Source organism: Rhamphochromis longiceps, linkage group LG14 (assembly GCF_057381845.1).
Source record: "Rhamphochromis longiceps isolate RC_006_pf linkage group LG14, R_longiceps_female_GT1.1, whole genome shotgun sequence".
NCBI classification, from domain to species: domain Eukaryota; kingdom Metazoa; phylum Chordata; class Actinopteri; order Cichliformes; family Cichlidae; genus Rhamphochromis; species Rhamphochromis longiceps.
The window spans coordinates 16978159-17004588 of NC_140570.1; the positions used below are offsets into that span (position 1 = coordinate 16978159).

At 40.7% G+C, this 26430-nt stretch overlaps 1 protein-coding gene across 1 annotated transcript; it reads left to right on the forward strand.

The window, feature by feature from the left end:
- Nucleotides 1-2755: 2755 nt before the first annotated feature.
- On the forward strand, nucleotides 2756-26111 carry sacs (sacsin molecular chaperone). Its single transcript, XM_085379575.1, has 10 exons — nucleotides 2756-2925; nucleotides 3131-3239; nucleotides 4258-4408; nucleotides 6756-6846; nucleotides 6923-7008; nucleotides 7486-7597; nucleotides 7862-8008; nucleotides 8820-10305; nucleotides 10866-10957; nucleotides 13046-26111. Exons 2-10 carry the CDS (start codon nucleotides 3217-3219, stop codon nucleotides 24595-24597), a joined length of 13740 nt encoding a protein of 4579 aa, XP_085235701.1. The 5' UTR covers nucleotides 2756-2925; nucleotides 3131-3216; the 3' UTR covers nucleotides 24598-26111.
- Nucleotides 26112-26430: the final 319 nt, after the last annotated feature.

The window sequence follows — 26430 nt, forward strand, 5'->3', positions numbered from 1 at the left end:
GGGACTCATATATTTAACATTATTTAAGATTTTGTATGTCAGGAGCATGATTTTAGATCCAATTCTGGATTTAACAGGGAGCCAATGAAGAGAAGCCAATATGGGAGAAATATGCTCTCTCTTTCTAGTCCCTGTAAGTACTGTTTCTGCAGCATTTTGGATTTCGGTTTTTAGAGTGACCTGATGATAATATATCACAGCCTAGAAGTAATAAATGCATGAACTAGCAAATGCAAGAAAGCAGTCCTACATTGTTATTTTATATTCTCACTGAAGCATCAAAAATGTGATGTGAGTAAGTGATGGCCCATCTAAAGTGGACACATTCTCTTCTTCTCAATTACATTTACCACACTCGTGTCCTTTTTCTCACTCTTCTGCCACTGAGCCCCTACATTATTACTTTTAAAAATATTATTAACTGGATTATTTGTTCTAGTCTACAACAGTTTGCACTCTGTATAATGCACAGTGTCTATTCGCCCATCCCATAATATGCTAGTGTGGTGCGTCCCATCGGACGTTTCCACAGATGCTGTCTCTTTAAGAGACCTGCGCGTTAAAACCTGCAGTATGAAACAAGTACAGAGGTGTTCACGCCTGTTAGAGATCACATCTGAGGGCTGATTCCGTTTAAACTAACATCCCTGGAGTGTTGGTGCGGTCATTTAAAGGAACCTGCGTCCTCCTCTGCGGAGCAGCAGGCAGTGCAGAGATGCTGCGCTGATGCTGCTGCGTTTCCTCATGTGAGTATCCTCCTCTCTCCAATGCGGCAATAATAAGATGTGGTCTGCTCGGGCGATAGAGCACTATAGGACGTGTATTTCGGCTCAGAGGATATTTTCAAATGATGTAGAAATTGCACGTCTATTGTTACAACATAGAAGTGGGCCTGCGTGGAATTGTTATCTTTATTATAGCATTGAATACCCGAAATCGCAGCACCAGGCTAAGTTTGAAGTGTTTTTTCTTGTTTGTTTTCTTAAACGTATTTAGTAGACAGACTGCGTGTCCTCAGACAACCCAGCACGATCTAGCTTAGAGTAGGTTTATGTCTGAAGGTGCTGGGAGTCCTTGACTTTCAAGTGATGATGTCACTTTTCTACGTAAATCTGCCCTATGGTATTGCACCACACTCTCAAATATAGAGTGGATAGGCTTTATGATTCCTGCCAAAGACACCAGTATGACAACAGCCTCTATATATTGAGAGCATACCCAGAGAGCAGGAGAGATAAAGGTGGTATATTTCACTGAGAAATATACTGAGAAATTAATTCTGTAGGATTTTAATGTGATGGCGACAGGCCTCATGTCTCTGCCAGTGTTTCTCCTCTACAAAGTTGATTTGCGCATCTTTGACTGCAGTGTGCTGGCGTCTGAGCTCTTTGGTTGAGACTCCAACTCCCAGAAGTCAGCAGGTTAAGTCGCTTAGACTGGTGAAAAGTAACGCAAAGTATATTGGAAGGAGTTCACATTTGGAAGCACACATGCCAATTCTAGCACACTTCACTTTCCCCCACCATATTAGAAAACAGTATGTTGGGTTAGCAGCATTTTTGTTGTTTTTGCTGCTGATGTCATTATATATAGAGATGGTGCCACTTGGTTTAATTATAGAGAAAATCAATAAATGTCTCCTAACCAATAAAACAATGACATTGTAAAATAAATAAGTCCATCAAAAATAATTAGAAGCAGGAAGTTACATTTCTAGTGACCTAAAGGAGGATTAAGTGTTCCCTTTCTTTAAAATAATTGCACAACTAACTTTAAAGAGGCTTTTAAATATTAATTTTCATACATGTAGTTTTCATATGTAGGTGATCGGTTTGTTATCCCTCATGTCACATTTCATTTTGCATTAAATTACATTTTCCATTTTGTGCCCAACTGCTTTGACTTCAAATGTATGAAATGGTACCCCCTAAATAATTAATTAGCCAACTGACAAGGCAACAACACAGGTTCTGATTGGCCAGCCGGAAATATTTATAGATGCAGATTATTTAAAGACCAACAACAGTCAATAATATACTTACATTCACTTGTAAGAGCATGGAAAGCTCTATATTTTTTTCATTTATTGTAAGAAGGCGGCTGTTTGATGCTAAATTTTGGCACAGTTTATATTCCACGGGAATCCTTTCCATGTATAGATGTATCTTTCTATTAAATATTAAGTGAACGTGATTTTTTTTTAGTATTAAATGATGGATTTTATACACACTAAAACCTTGGTAGTGCTGCAGCGGCAAGTCGCTCAACAGGTTACTTCCGGATCACGGAAAAGAATACAGAGCGAGCTTTTGATTTTTTATAGTCTTTGCTGACCGCGTGACCTTAATTGATTTAAAGATTAACTGGAACCTAGTGCATATTGTTGTGCAGATTAATAATGTTGAAAGATAGTTATTAGTACAGTCAGTTAAAGAATAGAAAAATTATTACTGAGAAAAATCCTAAAGGGAGATTTTTTCGTTAATGTGCTTCTACGCATGCGCCTACAAAATTGGTCATCACACCACTGCATCACCTTACAGGAGAAACTTATAATAATGAATTCACGCTTGCAGAAGAAAATATTCAAATATATTTGAAATATCTCAGTGAATTCACACCCAGAAGAAAGACAACAGTTAATTAAAGGTTAGTTGAGACTGCTTAGTCTTCCTGACGGGCTTTAAGACGAAGCGGAAGTAACCGCCCGGGAATCCTCTCGCTTCGTATTCCCCCGTTTTGCTCTCACGCTCAGTGTAATTCATTATTATTAGAACATCGCCTTTGAAGGAGTCGGTGTGTAGTTGGGGGATCTAACAGTGTCATTTGCTATTGTTGTTGCGATTGTTTCCAGGAATACCGAGTGCCGTGAAATGTCTCTGCTTTTCGAGAGGACCATTATCGGCGCGCGCTGGACACACACAAGTGAGTGGGGTTTGTTGGGATAACGCTCCTAAAGAGGCTCAGTGGAAAAATAACAACCGGCACCGGCGGTGTACGGCCACAACGAAAACTCTCAGACAAATCACATCAACACATAAATGCTATATCACCGAGAGGACTGGTATAAATTTACCGGACTGTCAAGGGGCAGGTGATGGAAAATAACGGTTTTCTTGTTTCACGACAGCCTTTTCTCGGATGGTGTATTCCTGCGCGCAGTGGGGAAGATAGTCCAATGAACGTGTATGTGCTGGGACACAAAGCAGCAGCGACATGGCAAACTGTCCAGACCCCTGGTAAGTTTCCTGTTTGCTGTCATATACTCCTGGCAACATGTAACATACTGAATATTTGCAGCTGATAGCCCTCCTATAATTCCTCGGTAGTTGAGGTGTTCAGACTTCAAAGTGAATATCTCAACTAACAGTCAAGGCAGGAATAACAACATTTTTTACAGCTTCATTTTATGGACCAGGCATAAACGTTTCGGCAAAATGGTTCTATTGCCCGTGTAAAAGTAAATAATCACTGTAATGCTTTTTAACCATCCTCTGCTGGATCTGGTTGCCACACCCACCCAGCTACAGTGGTCCAGAGGGACTTAACCACAAAGCTCCAATGGCCTCCTGCTGAATGAGCAGAAATATATTGTTTTATTTCTGTTAACAGGTTAGCCTAAGGTTGTCTTATTCAACCGCAACAACCATTGAGAGATCAATGATCTTGGGTGGGACTGCAGTAAGGTTTCAGTTTTAAGGATGTGATAGGATGGTCAGTTAGTTCAATTAAATTATATTTATATAGTCCCATTTCACAACAACAGTTGCCTCAATACGCTTTAAATTGTAAGGTAAAGACCCTAGAGTCTTAAAGAAAAGCCCAACAATCACACAACCCCCTATGAGCAAGCACTTGGTGGTAGTAGGTAGGAAAAAGTCCCTATTTTACAGGAAGAAGCCTCTATCAGAAGCAGGCTCAGCCATCTGCCTTAACCGTTTGGGGGTGAAGAGAAAGAGAAGAGAGCAATGTTCTCAATATGATATTGTAGAACTTTACACAGACATAAAATGGCATTAATGGACGGTTGGTATATGGATCTGGTGAAGAGTCCACGTTCTCATGTTTCTTCCAAACTTACACCTTGATCAATAGTGACCGTAAGCAAGACTCTTATTTCTTGTGATGAAATTTAACACCTTTCCTTCTTTGCTGCTGAATTGTAGTGTTGTCTCTGTTGGAAGATTATTATACATAAGAAAAAATTGTTGCCATTGTTTGTTGTTAAAACTTGAAATGTGTGTTTGTATTTTCAAGGTTGCCATGGGTGACAGTTCGTCATGAGTGCATTGGCCTGAGGTCCTACCGGGTCTCTCCATTTACATCTGTTCAAGATGTCAAGCAGTTGCTGTACGAGGAGACAAACCTCCCAGTCAAAGAGCAACGACTGACTCACAATGGGAGAATGGTGAGCATTTATTTTTCTGTAATAGAAGAGTACAAATAAAACTGATAAGGACAACAATAAAATTGTCATTTTAAACTTCCTTGAACGTGCCACAGTATGATCACAGCAAAACAAAATGCACATGATGTGCAACGGCAAATCTTTTCTGGTCACTTGTATGTTACATTAGAGCAAGACTCACAAGTCTGTTACTTTGTTTATTAGTGAGCCACTTCTTGTATTTTGGGTTTATGTAAGTACTTGAGTACAAAGTAAATTAATGGTTTTTGTTTTTTGACATTCTAGTAATGTCATTGCAGAAAGACACGAGGAAGAAATTTGGCTTCTCTCTCTTAAATTAGATAATTACAAACAGCAGAAAGCTGCTCTATTTTAATGACCCTGTTCCATAACTGCAGAACAAATGGTGTGACACTCATTTAAACTGTTAACAGGGCCCTCATTGTTAGAAGTGCTGTGAGTTTCCCTCGTGGTGTAATTAGTTATTTGTGTTAGTAATTATTTGAGGCCTTGGAGTGTTATCGATCTCATGACTATCTATCTATCTATCTATCTATCTATCTATCTATCTATCTATCTATCTATCTATCTATCTATCTATCTATCTATCTATCTATCTATCTATCTATCTATCTATCTATCTATCTATCTATCTATCTATCTATCTATCTATCTATCTATGATTCTTACAGTGAAAGTTATGCAGTAATTGTAAACACAGGATCTGCTCCACTGGCTGCTGCCCAGTGATCTCACTCATACTGCAGACAGCATGACTCGGCACCTCTTCATCACAGTGTATTGAATAATACTAAAGTTACTGCATTCAGAGGATTGAAATAAAAACGCTGCGTTAAATGAAAGCTTGATTAATTTTTCCAGATTTAGAAATATCACATTGTGTATCCCAAAATATTGCAGTTTTAAGATCATGGTTATTAAGTTGTGTGCATATATAATTGTACAGTTATATGAATGAACAGTCTGTGATTGTATGGTAATTATTTATTTGAAACAAACCGATGTGTTACTGTTAAAAATTTGATCCGTTAATCTAATTTGTAACACATACATAAATCTAAACTCATTAATAACACTGCAGATTTGTGACAGGTAAATCTATAGCGTGACTGTGGTGTGCTAGTTTGTAATCGTTCACTCGGTGACTTACACGACTAGCAGGACTGCAGTTGGCCCCGTGTCTTGTGGCTCAGCTGATGGAAAGCACCAGATGGTGCGCAGTGCTTGGCAGCCCCCCTCCACCCCATCCCATCTCATATGCAGAAATTAGCTACAAGCCAGTCCTACAAGCTAACACCACATACACTGCAGGGCCAGTTTTAAGTAAAAGTAATACAGTCATGAATTCTGCTGCGCCTGAAGCTGTGTTACATGATGTGTTTCCTAGGAAACAATAACAGAAAGTAATTTCCTTTGTGTCCTTCGGATGTAAGTCTATATTTGATGTTACACTGATGCAATTAAATCTGCAGCAGTGTGATGGAAGAGGTGCTGTGCACTTTAAGGCAAGCTTAGCTTGTTCTCATTGAGTCTCTAAACATTCTTCATTGTAAATGCCTGGCAGTGGGTGCTCTCAGATAAAATTAAACCTTCAATCCTAGCAGCCAAATATTTGATAGAGGACCCTAAAGCTATTATAAAAAACTCTTTTAAGGCATTAGTAATGAAGACTGCCTGCGTGCAACTACATAAAAGGTGTTATTTACATTTATTGAAGGTTTTATACAGATTTATATACTCACTTTTTCCCTAATAATATTACTACATATAACCACGAGGCCTCACCTTCCTCTGTGTGTCGAGCTCTGTCACTGTATATTTGTTCTAAGAAACATATTGCTTACAATATACATCACAAAATGTCTTTATACTGTGAAATAATAATTGTACAGTGGCGTGACAATGATGAAGATGATGAGTGGGATGGCTCAGTTTGCCAGAGAGCATGTTGATGTGCAAAGACTGCTGAGTGCAGGAGGGCACAGTGTCACGTTGAAGAGCCCCACGCAGCTGAGTCAGGCGTTGCTGCATTGATTCAGAAATGCTCACCAGGAAAAGGCAGACTGTCAACTAATGTGCAATAACCCCAACTCCGAATGATTTAACAGTAGCTGTGGTGAAAGATTGAAGACTATAAGTCTGTTGTTAAGTCTCATTAAATGACATGTCTCATTCTATTCATGCAGTTACATGTTAATTTTGTAAGGACTTTTTAAAAATACATATTTTCTTCATGTCACCTGATCACACACAGTTTTATTTCAGTGTGGTGCATTATTGCTGTACATTAAAACCAGCTCTCTCTCCTCACATCAATCCTGCATAGCTGGATAACAGTGTGCAAATTGGTACTTTGGTGCCCGTGGGAAGCCCAGAAGTATCTGTCATTCTGGAGGGACGAGGCCTAAAAGGAGGAGGTAACATGAAAACCTGCACATGTATGCAATCAATGAGTCAGTATTAAAGAGAATCTTACACAGTGTGTCTTTACAGGAAGGTTTGGACAGACAACACCTCCGTTAGTTGAATTTTTGAAAGATATCCTGAGGAGATATCCTGAAGGTGGACAGATTCTAAAGGTAAGGATGCTTTTTAAAAAAAAATGTGTCTGTATAGACTACATATTAAACATAATTAGCATACAGAGGTTGTACAGAATTTATACATTTCTGATCTGTTTAAAGTTGGCTATTTAGTTATTATTTTTAGTACACGTGCGTCGGATTGGCGGTATTTTATGAGTTTATATCATCAGTCTGCTATGGTAGGGATTCATCCAAGAGAAGGCTGTTTGTAGGCAAAAAAAAAGATTTTAAATGAGAAAATATGCCAAGTTTGCACAGAATCAAACGTCATAGTTTTATTTTGGCTTTAACTTGCCGATCTCAGGTCCTTTACCATATATGGTTGTACTTTTTCCAAAGCTGAAGGTCTTAATTTTTCTGGCAAGGCCTTTTAGATAAAATTATCCACCTATAAAGCTGATATTTCAGTGTGGCTTTGTTACAAGGCCCTGTCTTCATATTTGATGATCTTTCCTCTGTTTTATTTTGAAGGAGCTGATCCAAAATGCTGAGGATGCTGGAGCCACAGAGGTCAAGTTCATGTACGATGAGACAGAGTATGGAGCGGAGTCACTGTGGTCACCTGACATGGCTCAGCATCAAGGTTAGCAGTCAGTAACAAGTTAAGTCCAGCATAGCCCAGTGAGCAGCTCTTAAATCAGAGGGCAAACCTTCAAGCTCTCATGCTGGCAAGAATCTGTCCTGGTTAAATATCTGTTAGCAGCTATTCTGTTACTCTGACTTCTTTGGGAAGAGAGGCAACAATTTAGTCAAAGAAAATACATTATCTTTACTCACTCATTTTAGAATAATCACATTTGTTTTTCGGAGTTTTTCCCAGCATGGTCACGTTGATTCTGATTTCCAGGAACAGCACTGTACGTGTACAATGATGCGGTGTTCACTGTGGAAGACTGGAATGGGATTCAGGAGATCGCAAGGAGCAGGAAGAGAGAAGATCCTTTAAAAGTTGGACGATTTGGCATCGGCTTCAATTCCGTGTACCATATTACAGGTACAGTGTTATTTATCTAGCGAAATGTTGAATGATGTTTTGTTTTCTCATGTGGAGTCAGTGTGTTGAACCAAGGAATATTTACCTGTATTTTCCAGAGTCTGACCGCAACCAAATTTAGACGGAGAGGCAGTAAGTTTGGAACATAAATCACAGTGGTAACAAATCGCAGATAATTACCTCCAGAGATCCTTCCACTGATTTTAAAGGCTACAAAAACAATTTCACTAATGCATTTACTGAAATGTCCAAGCAAAGCAGAAGCCCAAATAAATATCTACGTCTTCCAGTCAACACTGGGCATGAAACGTGGTGCACCCTGCCTGGTCGTAGAGCAGAGTTGTTATTGTTTTGTATTTTCTGATTATTTTGTATTTTTATTTCATTTTGTCTTTTTTTTAATCATTTAAGTTTCATTTAGTTTCCAGAGTGTGTTTCCTTGTTTTACTTTAGTTTTAGTCCTCCCACATGTGGAGGGTATGTCCTGGTCTAGTCTGGTTTTTATTTTTATTTCAGTTAACTACAATGGTTTTTCACATCTAGTTTTAGTTTTTAATTTAGTTTTAGTTAACTGTAATAAGCTTACTACCATTCATGGTGACATCAACAACTACAACATGTCTTTGGACTGTGGGAGAAACCCAGAACACCTGCAAAAATCCTTCACATAGAAACATCCCACCCGACCATCAGGTTCAAACTCAGAAACATTTGCCGTGAGGCGACTGTGCCACTTGCCTAATATGCTGATCTGAATGTAACCACTTATCATTGTTAGCTATTATTGTTGTTCTTTGTATGTATGTTTCAGATGTTCCCAGTATATTTAGTGGAGACCAAATCGCCATGCTGGACCCCCATCAGACCCTGTTTGGCGTGAATGAGTCGGGCCAATGCTGGAACTTGAAGTCGGACATTAAGGAGATCACGGAACTAGCTGACCAGTTTGCTCCATACTTTGGGATGTTTGGGAGTTCCAATCAAACCATTCAGGACGGCCACTTTCCTGGAACTCTGTTTCGCTTCCCGCTTCGCATGAAACCATCTCAGCTCAGCGGCAACATTTACAACAAGGAAAAGGTTTTGGAGCTCTTTGAATCTTTCAAAGCTGACGCAGACACGGTGCTCCTCTTCCTTAAAAGTGTGCAAAAAATATCCTTGCATGTGCGCGAGTCTGATGGCACAGAGCGCATGTTGTTTCAGGTTACAGCAATGGAGAATACTGATGATAAGCTAGAAAGACCGAATGCACTGAAGATACTGGGACAGGCTATAGACAGCTATAGCAACGGGGTTCCCAGCTCTGCCATCACGTGCGTCACTTACCAGCTCAACATCGAGACTCAGGATGAAACGGCTAAAGAGACCCAGAGGATGACATGGCTGGTGTGTAATGGAGTTGGGGGAAGAGGGATGTGTGCTGAGTTGGACTCTTTGGCAGATGATTTGAAGTTTATGCCTAGCATAGGCATTGCTCTGCCTCTTACTCTGTTTAACAGAGAGGACCAAGGTGCAACATCCGGTTTCTCAGGACGAGCTTTTTGTTTCCTTCCTCTTCCTCCTGGAGAAGAGAGCGAAACGGGCCTTCCTGTTCATGTCAGCGGCTTCTTTGGCCTCACGGACAACCGCAGGAGTATCAAGTGGCGGGAAGTGGACCAGTGGAGGGATCCAGCTGCCTTGTGGAATGAGCTTCTTATAATTAGTGTCATCCCGAGGGCTTACTTCACTCTCATAATTGAGGCTATCAAAAGGGTACAGATAAAAAAGGACCAAGACTTTCCATTGTCTCCTACAGGAAGCTATAGGGCCTGGCCAGACCCTAAGCGGGTCAAGTCCCGCTGGAAACCCATTCTCCAGCCACTATTTGATGAATTGTTGCAGCACCAAGTAATCTATTCCCTCAGCGAGAGCTGGGTCAGGGTGGACCAGACTGTGTTCTCAGAGCTGGACACAGACGATGGCATTTCAGAGACTGTGATCAACTACCTCCAAAGCTCAGGAATGCAGGTGGCAAAGGTGCCTTCTGCTGTGGACTTTGTCTTGGCTGCCTACATGACTCAGTCCGGTGAAGTGAGGAAGGTGACGCCATCGTTGGTGCGGCAAGTGATCAGGAAGAGCAGACACACAGGTCCCTCACAGGAGAAGCTGCTGCTGCTGGAGTTTGCACTTGGAGATGCTAATTACAGTGACCTTATAGGACTTGAGCTCCTGCCACTCCAAGATGAGACCTTTATAACGTTTTCATCCTCTGTGACCGAAAAAGATGCCATTTACATTGCTTCTGAGGAGTACCCCAGGTACAGAGTGAGATGGTTTATTTTTGCATATAAGCTTCTGCCAGTTTCGTCATGTTTTTGTAATTCTCTTCTTAATTTGATTTATTTTATTATTCCTGAATGCATTTTAACAGGAGAAGACAATATTTATTTTATATATTTTACCATAAACTATTCACACGTTGTTTTTTCATGGATAAGGAATCCATTTCTCATTTTCCTTTTTTCAAGTATTAGTTCCAAATACATTTATATAAACAGTATGGTTCATTCTTCATGGCTTTAAGTAAGATTACTGCTCTTTGCAAGGTTTAGTGGCAAGGTAAGAAATTTCCATATTAGGAAGGCTGATGCTGATTTATTCAGAAATATTGACAGACTAATTGCATGATTATCTAGTGAGTATTGCTGATGCCTTTGAAAAATGAGACAATAATACAACTTAAAAAAAGTGAATTACATACACAGTGCGAAATCTGCTGTCCCTCTGTGAACATGACCTTTGATAGCTTCTTGTTTGAAAACTGTGCCTACCGTTATACAAACTGTATACAAACCTTTTTTTTTAACTTCATCCTAAGGTCTTTGTATCCAGGACTGGAGCATCGATTCATATTAGAGAGTATCAAGCCTTCAGTGATGGACAGTTTGAAGAAAGCTGCCAAATGCAGAGGTAATGTCACCTATTTTTTTAATAAATGTATATATAATCAGCTTTATTCCAGCAGTGACCAGCAGAGAGTTTGACAATGATAAACATTTTTAACAGATTTTTATTTGTAATCTTGACAATAGGAATTGAATCTAATCTGTTAGATTAAGTGTCTTTTTAGGGAAGCCTAAAAAAAATAATTATTTATTTTATTATATTTGATTTTGATTTAAAGTATTGTGTTAACTTTTTAGTTGGCCTGTATCTCCAAAAGAAAATCTTTGCAGTCCTGTGATGAACAAGTAGGTTATGTGGGTTCAGCCATGTTGTAACACTGGACTGTTGTACTCTCAGCATGCCAGCGGGCAGTAAATCTGGTACCCAGCTGATAGGCTGATAGAGAATTTAAGGGAGAGAGAGAAAATGGAAGAGAGAGTGAGCACGCTGATTCATCGATGAGTTGTTTTTGTGCCACACATTCCACTCGGTCTGCAAGAGCAGATCCTGAGTGCACGCTCTGCCATACTCATGCCATAGTCATGACTGTGGGTCACGACCCAGGCAGAGGAAAAGTGCTGAAAAAACAATTTTCTCCCCAAAGCCCAAAGTAGAAGACACAGAGAATACTCCATTTATACATAGCTGCAACAATTTGGAACTAACCGCTTATTATTTTTCTGCTAGCTAACATTTTGCTATTATTCATTTTTATTACATAAAGAATTGTCTGTGAAGGTTCTCAGTCATCCAGGTCATCGTAGTCAAAGGAGCTTGCAAAGAAAAGCATCTGGACTTCTTTAAGTTGCTTGAAGACGTTTCACCTCTCATCCGAGAAGCTTCTTCAGTTCTAAGGTCAAATGGTGGGGAGTCCCAGATTTAAACCTAGTGGGAGTATCCCCCCGCAGAGGGACAAAAGGACCCCCTGATGATCCTCTAATCGCCTGAGCCAAGGTGTGAAACTGGGTGTGGGTCCCAATCAGCCAGGGTTTCGGGTGAGCTCAATGTGAAACCTGGCCCCACCTTATCATGCGAATTCCTGAGGTCAGATGGCCCAGGATGTGAGCGTTAAGGTGTCTGGGGAGGGAACTACATAAAGAATTCAATTTTAAACAGACATCTTAACTGTACTTCCAAACCTTGGCCTTAGGGTGGGTAAGGCCTTAATGTTACTCAGATATACAGAAGTCCTGAACTGAAAAAGTATCATTTGTTTACTTTTTAAGTTCTTTATTTTACCACATTTTTTTTAAGAAACAGTAAAAATCATCCCACATCTCTTAAATTTTACAGTGCAACAGTTTCTATGGGGGTGTTCAGGTAAGGCATTTCAAAGTGTGTGACCTTTTTATTATTAACCTAAACTTATATGTTGGATTGATAAGACTGGATTCAGATTGGCATGACTTTAGTATCTTACTGATCGTATCATATGTATGTATGTGTGTTCCCCAACTCCTTGGCACTTTTGAAGCCTTATCATCATTATCTATAAATGAGTCTTCATCAAACAGTGACATCAAACACAATGTTTATATAGCTTGCAAAGAAGAATTAGAAGAAATATATTTATTTAATATTTTTTGGCTTAGTGTTTATAAACAACTGTTTTTGCCATCTGACTATATAAAGTGATACAAGGTAAAAATGAATAACATGATAAATTACCATGCATGTCTGTGTTTTAATACATGAGCGAAGTGAACAAGTGCCACAGGCCTGGAAAAAGCATTTTTCCTTGTTAAATTAACAAGGAACAGTGTGTGTGCGTGTGTGTGTGTGTGGATACACAGTAAAGTTTGTGCAAGCGTGTTTGCATGACTTACATGTCTTAAATATATTTAGATTCTGAGTATTTGAGGTGATGTGTCTGAGGACAGAAATGTACTCATCATTTAATGAGTAAAATTTGACAAGAGACTAAGAAGAAAACAAAACACTTCAAAAATTAAATGACATTGTGTGGCTGAGCTATGAATGAAAAGGTGCATTTAAAGGTGTAGCAGCTGTATCAATAACAAGAACAAACCTAACCCATTGATCAGATTTTATTTTGCATCTGTGTCTGTAATAATAACTTGTGCTAATTTCTAAATTTCACTGTTATAACAGGTAGACCCTGCACTCAGCTACAAGTGCTGAACCCTGAACGTTCAGCTCGACTCATCAAGGAGATCCTGTCAACAGCCTGGCCAACCAGAGACTTTAAAGTTCATTGGGATCCTGGAAACAGGGAGTTGAAGCATCCTACATTTTCCTGGCTAAAGTTGATTTGGAAGCATCTCTATATATATTTTGCTGATGACCTAAATACATTTGAAGACATGCCTTTGATCCCACTTGTGCCACTCGAGGAAAGCACACACACAGTTGAGCTTCTTCGTTTCAAAACTCCATCACCCATAGTACTTGTGGATGAGGAAGAGGCGCCACTTTCTGAAAACGTGCTTGACATCATAGAAAAGCTTGGAGGAGTAGTGATAAAAAAGCTGGATCCCTGTTTGCAGCATCCTCTGCTAAAAAATTACATTCACCCATGCTCTCCTGGTATGCTTCTGCAAATTATGAGTAGAACATCAGCCCAACGATTATCAAGCCAAGTCTCTTCTTTCTCAGTGGAAGAGAAAATTGCACTCAGAAATTTTCTTGCAGGGCTGTCTGACATTACAGAGAAGGAGAAGTATATCCTACTTGACCTTTCCATCTTTAAAAAACTGGGTACATGCTCTAAAGGTACCTCAGCATTCACATCACTGAGAGGGGCCAGAGCTTTACACCACAGAGCCAAGCACCCGCCAGATGTGAAATTATCTGAAAATCTTGTTTCTTGCTCTGATGAGGAATCAATTCGCCTCATCAAAATGCTAAATGTTGAACAAGTGAAAACAACAGAATGTTTCAAAATGATTATTCAGGATATTGAGAGAGGTTACTACACAACAGATGAGACAACTGAAATCATGCTCTGGGCTCTTAAACATTTGGCTTTTCTAAAGAATGAAAACTCAGCCGTGATTGGATGGCTTTCTGCTCTTAAATTCATTCAGCTGCCTTGTGGAAAGTCAGTCAAAGCGACAGATCTTTTTGATCCTGAGCTAGAGATCCTGCAACATCTATTCTTCATGGAGGAAAAAAACAGGTTTCCCACAAGTACATTCACATCATCTCCAGATATTCTTCATTCACTCAGACAACTGGGACTAAGAAATGAAGTACAGCTCAGTGAAAAAGATGTACTTCGAGTGGCAAAGAAGATAGAGGAGTTGCAAAGCAGTGAGGAACCTAAATGGGACTTGATAATTAAAAAAGCAAAAACACTGCTGCAAATACTTAACAAACAGACCAAGCTTGTAAAATCAGCTGATGCTCAGACAGCTTTGCTTAAACTAAAATGGGCACCGGTCTGTAAAGACAGACCCTTAACTTACCCTAAATCTCTTGCTTGGGTTGGAGATACTATCCATATCTGCTCTTTGTCTGAAATGTGTGAAATATCCCATGCAGTGCTTGTGGGATCTTCAGTACCACTGGTTGAACACACATCTGCAGGTATGAAGAAGGCACTGAAACTGACTATGGAGCCACAAGTGGATCAAGTATTACAACACTTGAAAGCAGTGAATGACTGGCATAAATCTCAGGCATTCACCACAGAGGATTGGTATCAGTTCCAGCAGATCTTGTTTGAGATTTATGGCTTCATGCAGGCTCATCTTGAGGATGCAAGAGAAGCAATGAAATCACTGCCTTTTGATTGGGTGTGGACAGGGAAGACGTTCTCATCACCTGGCCAGACAGTTTTAAAAGCCCTCCCTGATCTAGACTTGCAGCCTTACCTCTACTCTCTGCCCAAGACAATTAGGAAGTTTCACAAGCTTTTTAAGTTCTGTGGTTCAGTTGAAGAGGTTGTCCCAGACCATGTGTTCAAAGTCATTGCTCTCATTCGACAGAGATGTGAAGGAGAGATGACCAAGGAAGAAAGCAAACGTGATATTCTACTTTTAATCAACATCCTGAGATGGCTGTACAACAATCAGATACCTGTAGACACTAACATGCATGTGCCCATTCTTTGTTACAAGGACCCAAGCAGGTTAGCGATGAAGCCCATCCATGAATGTACCTACTGTGATATCAAAGTTGATGATTTGAACGACTTACTCGAAGACGCTTCAGAACCGATTATATTGGTCCATGATGACATTCCTATGAAAACAGCAGAGTGGCTGAAGGTCCCATGTTTGAGCACACGCTTGATAAACCCAGAGAATCTTGGCTTTGAACAGTCTGGCCAACAAGAACCTCTAACAGTGAGAATAAAAAATATCTTGGAGGAATATCCATCTGTAGCAGACATTTTCAAAGAGCTTCTTCAAAATGCTGATGATGCAAGTGCAACAGAGTGCAGTTTTCTCATTGACATGAGAAAAAACACTGACATTCGGGAGAATCTCCTTGACCCTGGCATGATTGTTTGCCACGGGCCTGCCTTGTGGTCTTTCAATAATGCCGTATTTTCAGACACAGACTTTCTGAACATCACAAGATTAGGTGGATCAGTGAAAAGGTGTGAAGCAGACAAAGTTGGCAAGTTTGGCTTGGGTTTTAACTCTGTTTATCACGTTACAGATATCCCCATCATAATGAGCAGAGAGTTCATGATTATGTTTGATCCAAACATTAATCACATCAGCAAGCACATCAGAGACAGGTCTAATCCAGGGATCAAAATCAACTGGAACAAACAACAGAGGAGGCTGAGAAAGTTTCCCAATCAGTTCAAACCTTTCATTAATGTCTTCAACTGCCAGCTTCCTTTAGCTCAGGACTCGCCATACAAATACAATGGTACACTGTTCAGACTTCCATTCAGAACAGAGCAGGAAGCGTCAGTAAGTGAAATCAGCAGTCTGTACTACAATACCACAGATATCTACTCTCTCGTTGATGAGTTCAGCATATGTGGCCACAGATTCATTCTGTTCACTCAACATGTTGGAAGCATGGTCTTGAAATACCTGAAATATGAGGAACCAAATCCAGCAGGAGCGCAAGATGTCGTGGTAATAAACAAAAGTGTGTGGTCATCCAAAGCCTCATATGGACCTCTAAGTATCCTAAAATCTGCAGCAAGGGTTATGAAGAAAGTAGCAAGCACCAGCAAGGTACCTTCTGATGTTCCCAAGTCTGGATGCATCATACGTGTTATGGTGGAGGAGTTTCACAACGTGTTCAAGCGCATTGTTGATCTCCACTCCCCACTGTTCCGAGGTTCAGAGGAAGATCCTAACCAGTACTTTGAGATGGCTGCTAAAGGTGTTCAGACAAGAAGACTCACAGATGAAATGCCCCAGAAGGCAGTTGAGGTCACGAACTGGCTCATTTGCTCATGCATGGATGCAAATGAGGCACTCAAATTTTCCCTCAGTGACAGTGGAAAAAGATTAGGACTAGTGCCTTGTGGAGGGGTGGCCGTTCTTCTCTCAGAGGAAGAGAATAGAAAATGGACAGTGAAGACAAATGCAACACCAATCGGAGAGGTGTTTTGTTACTTACCTTTAAAAATCAAAACAGGCCTACCAGTCCAAATTAATGGCTGCTTTGCTGTGACATCAAACCGTAAAGAGATTTGGAAGACAGACACCAAAGGACAGTGGAATTCTATATTCATGAGACATGTCATTGTCCAGGCCTATTTAGCAGCTCTCACCATGCTACGGTTAATGGCCGAAAGTGGAGAACTACTGAAGTATAACTACTATGCAGCTTGGCCAGATCCAGGTCAGGTACATGATGACTTCAGACTGATCAGCCAGGGTGTCTACCAAGAAATAGCCAAAGGAGGTGACAGTGAGCATGCAAGAGTTTTCTCAGATGGCAAAACATGGGTGTCAATCAAATGTGTCAGATTCCTTGATGATGCCTTACTCTGCAGGTCAGACATAGGACCCGCTGCTTTCAAAATCTTCTTGAAATACCTCAAAAAGAGTGGCTCACAAAACCTCTGTGCTGTTGAGCTGCCTGACTGGGTGAAGGAAGGATTTGATGATGCTGGGTGCAAAGGAAAGCTGATGGAAAACACCCTGACAGAGAAGCAGTTCTTTTCAGATGTCTTTTTCCCACACATCCAGGAAATTGACAAAGAGCTTAGGGACCCTCTAATGCATTATGTTTTGAATGAGAAACTAGAGGATTTTGCATCAATCCTCAGGGTTACACCTTGTATCCCATGCTCTGGCCCCAACACGGAACTGGTTTTACCTTCTAAACTTATTCACCCAGAGGGAAGAGTTGCTAAACTCTACAACGCTGATGATGGAAGATTTCCTGAAGGAACTTCTAAAGACTATGTAAACCCTGTATGTTTAGTAAAGCTAGTGCAGTTAGGTATGGTAAAAGACGATCTGTCATGGGAGGACCTGATTGAGCGTGCTCATTCTGTCATGGGTCTTAATGAAAGTGATCATACAGCTGCATGCTTCCGTAGTAGTATACTACTCAATCTCATTGACGAAAAGCTGAAGATGAGAGATGAAGGAACAGCTGAGCATTTGGAGAAACTGCAGGACATCAGGTTTCTTCCATTCCTCACAAGGCCTGCAGGATTCTCTCTCCCATGGCATGGGAACAACTTTTCCCCAACAACAATGTTCTCTGCCAGAGAGCTCTTCACAACTGAACATCAGGACACAGTGTGTCTGATGAAGCCAATCCTGAACGAGAATTCCCCATCCTTTAAAGGTTGTGGTGCAATCTCGCTAGCTGTGAAAGACTGTCTTGGTCTAATAAGGAAACCCTCAGTTGGACTGGTCATCAGTCAGCTAAAGAAGCTCTCTCAGGCTTTTGATGGTGTAACTCTGTATCAGGAAAACATAACAAATGCCTGTTACAAATATCTTCATGAGGAGATGCTACAGGACGAAAGTGCAAAAGATCAGATAACTGAGGAACTGAAATCCTTCAGCTCCATCCTGGTAGAGAACACATATGTCAGTCCTTCCAAAGTTGCTTTCCACCTAAATTTTGATGCAGCTCCACATCTTTACCAGCTCCCCAACAAGTACAGAAACAGCTGCCGTGAGCTTTTTGAAAGTGTTGGGGTACAACCTAGCTTCACAGTGGAAGATTTCTCAGCTGTTCTGGAAACTATGAAGCAAGAATGTGGACGAAAAGTACTCAGTGAGGAAAACTTCCAGTTATGTCGCAGAATTATTAGTGAAGGAATATGGAGCCTAATACGAGACAAGAACCAAGAATACTGTCAAGTGAATTATGGTGAGATTCTGTTACCCGACTCCAATCTAATGCTGCAGCCATCAAAATCCCTGTGCTACAATGACTGCCCCTGGATCAAAGTCAGAGACTCAACGGTGAAATACTGTCATGGGGATATTCCAAGAGAGGTTGCTGTAAAATTAGGAGCAGTCCCAAAACGTCATAAAGCATTGGAGAGATATGCCTCAAATGTCTGCTTTACCACACTTGGGAGCGAGTTTGGACAAAAAGAAAAGCTCACAAGCAGAATTAAAAGCATTCTCAATGCTTACCCATCGGAAAAAGAAATGTTGAAAGAGCTGCTTCAAAATGCAGATGATGCCAAAGCAACAGAGATTTACTTTGTTTTTGATCCAAGAACGCACCCCACAGATAGAATATTTGACGATAAATGGATCCCGATGCAAGGCCCAGCGCTCTGTGTATTTAACAATCAACCATTCACAGAAGATGATATCAGAGGTATACAGAATCTTGGGAGAGGAACAAAAGAGGCCAATCCAGGAAAAACTGGTCAATATGGCATAGGATTCAATTCAGTCTACCACATAACTGACTGTCCATCCTTCATCTCTAACAATGACATTCTTTGTATCTTTGATCCACATGCACGGTATGCACCTGGGGCCACATCTGTGAGTCCTGGAAGAATGTTTCGAGACTTGGACTCTGACTTCAGGTCTCAGTTTTCAGATGTTCTTAATCTTTACTTAGGAGCTCATTTTAAGTTGGAACGCAGCACAATGTTCAGATTTCCCATCCGCTCTACAGACATGGCAAAGACATCAGAGATCAGTTCTGTCGCTGCGTCTGACAGGATGGTACAGAACCTTCTGGATAAGCTTAAAACTGATGGTGCAGAACTTTTGATGTTTCTTAACCACATGGAGAAAATATCAATCTGTACTATTGATCATTCATCTGGTGAACTAAAAGTGCTCTACTCTGTGACAGCCAAAATAACAGATGGTGACCGATTGAAACGCAAACAATTTCATGCCTCTGTCATCGACAGTGTGACCAAAAAGAAGCCGCTTACTGCTATCCCAGTCCAGCAGATAACCTACACAATGGACATAGAGGATACTGAGGGAAATCTGACTACATGGATGATCTGCAACAGATCTGGCTTCCCTAACATTGAAAATGTCTCTAAAAGTGTGATCTCAGCTCACAAAAATGAAGACATCACCCTGTTTCCACGTGGAGGGGTAGCTGCATGTGTAAGTCACAACTACAAAAAACCCCACAGAGCTTTCTGCTTTCTTCCTCTTTCACTCGAGACAGGGTTACCCTTTCATGTCAATGGACATTTTGCCCTAGATTCTGCCAGAAGAAACCTGTGGAGAGATGACAATGGAGTTGGGGTGAGGAGTGACTGGAATAACAATCTGATGACATCACTGATAGCACCCGCCTGTGTTGAACTGCTGATTCAGCTCAAGCGTCGATACTTCCCAGGTCCAGATCCCACCATGACTATAGTCCAAGGAACACCACTTCATGTTGTTAAAGATACACTGCGGAAATATCTGTTCTTCTTCCCAGCCAACAGACTTGATATACAGCCAGACTGGTACTGCCTGGTTAAAGCAGTATACAGCTGTATCCATGCTGACCTGAAACGTCTCCTTCCTGTTGTCAGAGCAGCACAGATGGACAACTCTGAGATACACTCTGTCATTTATATTTCATGGGTGAATACATCTACAACAAACAAGGGAAGAGCCTTTTTTGATAACCTACTACAAGATGAACTTCAGCATTTGAAAAACACAGAGTACAACCTAACTTCAAGGAAGTCTGTGGCTGAAAATGTCTACAGGCTGAAAACCTTGCTTCTTGATATTGGTTTCAACCTGATTCACAGCTGCGATGAGACTGCAAATCTCTACTTCTGTTTGGAAGATGCAGGGATTCCAGTACGTTATGTTACACCAAGTGATGTCCGTAACTTTCTTTACACTTTCTCATCACCGGATACATCATGCCATGTTGGAAAACTCCCCTGTCGTCTCCAGCAGTCAAACTATAAGCTAGTTCATAACTTGAAGCTTCTAGTGGACTACTGTTTTAAAGATATAGAGGAAAATGAAGTCAAAGTCGAGGGCTTGCCTCTGTTGGTAACAATGGACAACATGCTTCAGGTGTTTGATTCAAAGAGACCAAAGTTCCTGACAGCACACCATGAACTGATATCATCTAGGAAAGACATGTTCATGAACACATTGTACATTAGGTACAGCAACATCCTGTTGAATGCAGGAGTTGCAAAAAGCTTTGACATCAGCAGCTTTGGGGACCTACTTGGGTCTGTTCTTCCAAGAGAGTATCGATCAAAGATTCCTGTGAAATGGAGAGATACCTTTGCAAGTGAATCCTGGCTAAAGAATGTGTGGAACTTCATCAGTGAGAATATCGCTGTTAAGGATAATCAGGTGGAAGTGAAACCTAGCTTCGACACAGTGCTTGAAATTCTGAAAGATTGGGCTTTGCTGCCTGGAATCAAATTCATGGCCAGAGAAAAGCTTGTTGTTCCAGAGTATGATGTGCTTCTACCTCTGAGCTTGATGAGCATTGCCATATTTCCACAGGGCCAAAATGACAAAGTCTTTCATACCCTAATGAAAGCAGGGTGTATTCAACTTGCAGTTAACAAAATCTGTGTCAAAGAGAGTCAGCTCGTGCCTTTTCTGACACAGTACACTGCAAACATTGAAAATCCATCAAGTGTTCTGAAAGCTGTAGAGTACATGATTCAGACATCTGCATTCAAATCGGGAAACCTGAATGACAAGGACTTTGAGGCTTTTTTGTTATATTTCAACTGCAACTTGGCTAGCCTCACACAAGAAGATGCACAGAGCCTAAAACTCCTCCCATGCTTTAAATCAGTTAGCGGAAAATATATCAGCATTGCTAACTACGGGGCAAACTATGTTCTTGCCAAAAGTCTCCCTTCTGCGGACATAGACAAATGGGCGAACACGAACTCCTTTGCATTTCTTGCAGATTGTCCGCAGCTCAAAGAGTTGTATACGTTCCTTGGCTGCATGCCAATAGATGACTTAGAAATCTACCTCCATCATCTTCTGCCAAAGTTTGAGAGTCTTTCCTATGATGCCAAAGTTGAACACATTGTCTATCTGAAGGAGAGGCTTTTGGCAATGGAAGAACCATGTGAGATGAAAGATCAGCTCTATGAGAAACTGAAGGAACTGTCGTTCATCTATGACTACTCAAACAGAATCAGGCCAACTAAGTTCTTCTATGATAAAACAGTTAAAGTGTTTGAAGTTATGCTACCTACAAAGTCATTCATACCTACTGAGTTTTTTAAAAAAGTAGAGCAAGTGTCAAAACCCAAGAATGGGACATTGTTGCTCACCTCATGGATAAATTTTCTGAGAAATATTGGTCTCAAGCATGAAGTATCACAGCAGCAAATTCTTCAGTTTGCAAAAGAGATCAGCATCAAAGCGCAAACGGAGTGCTGGACCAAGGAAAAAGTGCAAACCATTGTCGATGTTCTTTTGAACCATATTTTCAGTGAGAGGATGGACCTTTTTCAGGGCACTTTTCTCAAAGAGCTCTCAATGATACCTTTTCTGTGCCCTGAGAGAGCACCCAAAGAACTCATCAAACTTCATTCTCAGTACCAAGAGATGAGTGGCACACTTCCTCTCATACGTTTCAGTGGGTCCCAAGTGAATCCAAAGTTCAAGCAAACAGATATTATTCATTTGCTTTGGACATCATGTCCAATACTACCAGAGAAAGCTACACCTTTAAGCATAAGGGACCAAGAGGGTAGCACTTTCACTGGGCAGGAACAACTTGACCAAGTGTTAAACATGCTAGGTGTCAACTTGGACCCACCTCTGGAGAAAGTCATAAGCAACTGTAAGAATATCTGCAGTATATCCAATCCTGACGATGAAATGGTGAAAACCAGGAACAAAGTTCTAAGATCCACATATGAGTTCCTCAATGCAGATAAAAGAGATTTCCGTTACCAGCTCCGTGGAGTAGCCTTTGTCATGGTAGAAGATGGCTGGAAATTGCTAAAACCTGAAGAGGTGGTCATTAATTTGGACAATGAATCTGACTTCAAACCCTACTTGTACAAACTACCTCTAGAACTCGGTACCTTTCATCAACTGTTCAAAGAACTTGGTACAGAGGATGTTGTGTCAACCAGACAATATGTTGAAGTGCTGTGGCGAATTTACAGAAATTCAGAGGGAAAGCAGCTTGACCCAAATGAAATGAGAACTGTGAAAAGGGTTGTTTCGGGATTGTTCAAGTCTCTTCATAATGAGCCAAAGGACATTCGCAAAGACCTTGAAGATCTAAGAGATTTGATATTTTACCTGCCAAGCCATGATGGTAGATTAGCCAAATCGAATGTGTTGGTGTTTGATGATGCACCACACTACAAGAGCAGAATTCAGGGTAATGTTGGAGTTCAGATGCTTGTGGATCTGAGCCAGTGTTATCTAGGCAAAGATCATGCCTACCACACAAAACTAATCATGCTACTTCCACAGAAGCTAAGGCCTAGACTGCTGAGTAGCATTCTTGAAGAGCAACTTGATGAGGACTCTCCAAAAATGTGCCAGTTCGGTGCCCTTTGCTCGCTACAAGGTCGCCTTCAGCTGTTGCTCTCATCAGAACAGTTCATCACAGGACTGATCAGAATAATGAAACATGAGAACGATAATGCATACCTTGTGAATGAAGACAAAGCCATACGTCTCTGCAAAGCGCTTTGTGAAGGGCTCAAAGTGTCCTGTTTTGAGAAACTCCAGACAACTTTAAGAGTGAAAGGATGTAGCCCTATCCCGCACAGTCGCAGCGAAACGCTAGCATTCCTCAAGAGATATGGGACAGCTGTGATTCACCTCTACATCCAACATTCAGACAGCAAAGACATTAACTTTCTTTTGGCTCTTGCTATGACACTGAAGTCTGCTACAGACAATTTGATTTCAGACACGTCGTACCTGATTGCTATGTTGGGCTGTAATGACATCTATAGAATCACAGAGAAGCTGGACAACCTTGGTGTTAAATATGATTCAACAGAGACTTCACAGCTTGAGCTACCCCTCCCTGGAACCCCAATTCCAGCAGAGATACATCACACACTGCTCATGGATCCAATGAATGTATTCTATCCAGGGGAATATGTGGGTTATCTTGTAGACTCTGAGGGGGGAGACATATATGGCTCATATCAGCCCACCTATACATACGCCATCATTGTACAAGAAGTCGAAAGAGAAGAGGAAGAAAACACAAGTTTCCTTGGGAAATGCTTCCAGATCGACATTGGTTATAGTGAGTACAAAATAGTTAGTTCCCTCGACTTATACAAGTTCTCCAGACAAGATGAAAGCACTCAAGTTCGAGACACATCAACACCATTAACACCTACGAGCCCAGACAGTCGTTCCTCTGGTCTACGAATGGTCCCCCCTCCATTTCCTGGCAAAGAAAACTTGCGACCCCCTCCACATAAACAGTCTCCAAAAAAGATCAAACTTAAGGCATTGCCTGAGATTCTTAAAGAAGTGACCTTAGTAGTTGAACAAGCCTGGAAGCTTCCTGAGATGGAGAGAAAAAAGATTATCCGAAGACTGTATCTCAAATGGCATCCAGACAAAAATGCAGAAAATCTGGACATTGCCACAGAAGTCTTCAAGCACCTACAGAATGAGATAAACAGGATGGAGAAGCAGTCTTTGGCTGATCAGCAAAATACAGACAGGGCTTCCAGGAGAGCCTACTCTGCATCATCAACCCGCTTCCAGTCAGAGAAATTCTCATTTCAAAGGTTTTATTCATCGTGGAACCAGGAAGCAACGAGTCACAAATCAGAAAGGCAACAGTTCAGGGAACATTATACAAGTTATGCAAGTTCATCACACTCGCATCGTTTCTTTGTTCCCCCAACCTTTAAGACAGTTGGAAACCCTGTGGAGGCCCGCAGGTGGCTGAGACAAGCCAGAGCAAACTACTCTGCTGCTCGCAATGACCTTCATAAGAATGCTAACGAGTGGGTTTGTTTCAAGTGCTACTTGGCCACAAAGCTTGCATTGATAGCTGCTGATTATGCTGTCAGAGGAAAGTCAGACAAAGATGTAAAGCCGACTGCGCTGGCTCAAAAAGTAGAGGAGTACAACTCCCAGCTCAAAGGCCTCGCCAGTGACGTTCAGATCCTGGAAGGATACGGTGTGGACAGCCTCAGAACTCGCTACCCTGATCTCCTGCCATTCCCGCAGATTCCCAATGACAGATACACATCTGAGGTTGCAATGAGAGTGATGGAATGTACTGCACGGATAATCATAAAGCTTGAAACCTTTGTGCAGCAAAAAATATGATACTGCTGTTGATGAAGACGAGTATGCATAGATCCTCTGTGGAATCGAGGAAATGTGTGATTGTGTGCAATACAGACCATGTATCAAGAATCCCCCCTGGCAGCTTATGGTACATATGCAGTTCACACCTGTGATGGCGGTGCTGTGGCTCATGCACAGTAAATACATGTATGGCTTCCATAACCTGTTAGGCTGCATTCATAGAAATTTGATGTAATATGTAAAAAAAACATAAACCATAATGTAATATGTAAAAAAGCCATTTGTGCATATGCTGTACATACAGATGCCTCAGCAATACATTTTGTTTACCAAAGTCCCCACATTGACTATCTTTGCTCTAAGTTAGAAAAAATGCTGCTTTTTTTTTACTTTATCTTTTGTAAAAATAAATGAATATATTTTCTTGCTACGGAAAACCCGTTGGGTGTACTTAAAGGCTGTGCATATTATGAAAAAGGTCAAATCTGTCAAGTAATGCAGTTACTGTCATGCAACATCTCCTATTTGCAAAAGCTCAGCAAGTCAAGGAAGTACAATCATATTTGTACATTTTGTTTGTACTTTTATGCTTGATTTCGTATCATTTTGTTATAAGTTGTACATTCTCTGTAACATAGCCAGGCACTTGTTTATGGACAGAGCACTTTTTGAAACTCATGTACTTGCACTTGTGTAGCATTAGTCAACCCAGAAACTTGGGACAATCCAGCTGTGAACAGAAACATGTTCTGTTAATTTTAACTCACTTGTATGTTTTGTGTCAGTCAATATGAAGTACCTGTACTCAAAGCTGGAGTGCAAGTGTCTTGCTTTTATCTGTGAAGTTTTAGAAAAGGCGATTAGTCAAGTATCCTTGTAGGGTTTTTTTGGTTTTGTTTTTTACCTGTTTGTTAATACTCAGCAGGATTTGTGATAAAGAGCCATATTCTGTAATCTGGGCACAACCCAACATGTTAACCTTTGCCAGCATTAACCCATGTTCATACTTTTTATTTTTGTCAGTTGAATCTTTTGGTTTAAGGAACATAGATAAGCACCAGACTGTGGTGCTCTTGTGTTTTTTTGCTGATTTAGCAGCTTGGTTTTACCTCTGATTTGAAGGACGATACACACACTGATCACACATTGTAAACAGAAACAATAACTTATACCTCAAGCTTGAGGTCACTCAGTCAAGACTGTCCCCTGAATAAACTTTGGAGTTCTTTCTGTAGATCATGATGATGTACACTAGCCATAGAAAGCCCTAATAAATTCACCCCCCAAATACTCTGTGCCAGTTATTGCTTGGACATTATTTTAAAATAAGGTGTATTTTGAATAGAGGAGTGTGACTTTAATTTTGCATTGACAGAAACTGATATTTTAAAATGAAATATTGATATTGTATCAGTAATGTATACTGTTTTACAGTGAGGTGTGAGTTTTAATTACTTTCTTAAAAAGACAAGATGCAAAGTTATAGATGAATTGGACTGGCTGAATCACTGCAATCCTGTGAAAAAGAACTCTGTGCTATCCTGAGATAAACTATGCAAACCCCACTGCATATATCATATACACCGTGGGGTTATCAGTCTCTCACATCGTTGGGCAAATGTTGGTTTTGGAAAGATGTAGTGCAGTGTATTATAACTAGAGCTAAATAGCTTCTCTTTGGTCATTTTTCCAGATGTCTTGCGATTTGTTCAGATGCAATTTAACAAACCAAAGCATGGTACGTCTTGGAGATACGATTCTTTCTTCCGGCAACCCTTCTAAAAAAAGCCATACTTGTCCAGCTTGAGGTCTGTAGTCTGAGATGTAGCGCTTGGTTTTTTGCAGTTTCTC

What these genes read in the sequence shown, in the direction of transcription:
- sacs (XM_085379575.1), top strand. Translation starts at nt 3,217, where the DNA reads ATGGCAAACTGTCCAGACCCCTG. An exon ending in ACGAGGCCTAAAAGGAGGAG is followed by an intron (nt 6,847 to 6,922) that starts GTAACATGAAAA and finishes GTGTCTTTACAG; the next exon opens with GAAGGTTTGGACAGACAACA. An exon ending in GAAAGCTGCCAAATGCAGAG is followed by an intron (nt 10,958 to 13,045) that starts GTAATGTCACCT and finishes CTGTTATAACAG; the next exon opens with GTAGACCCTGCACTCAGCTA.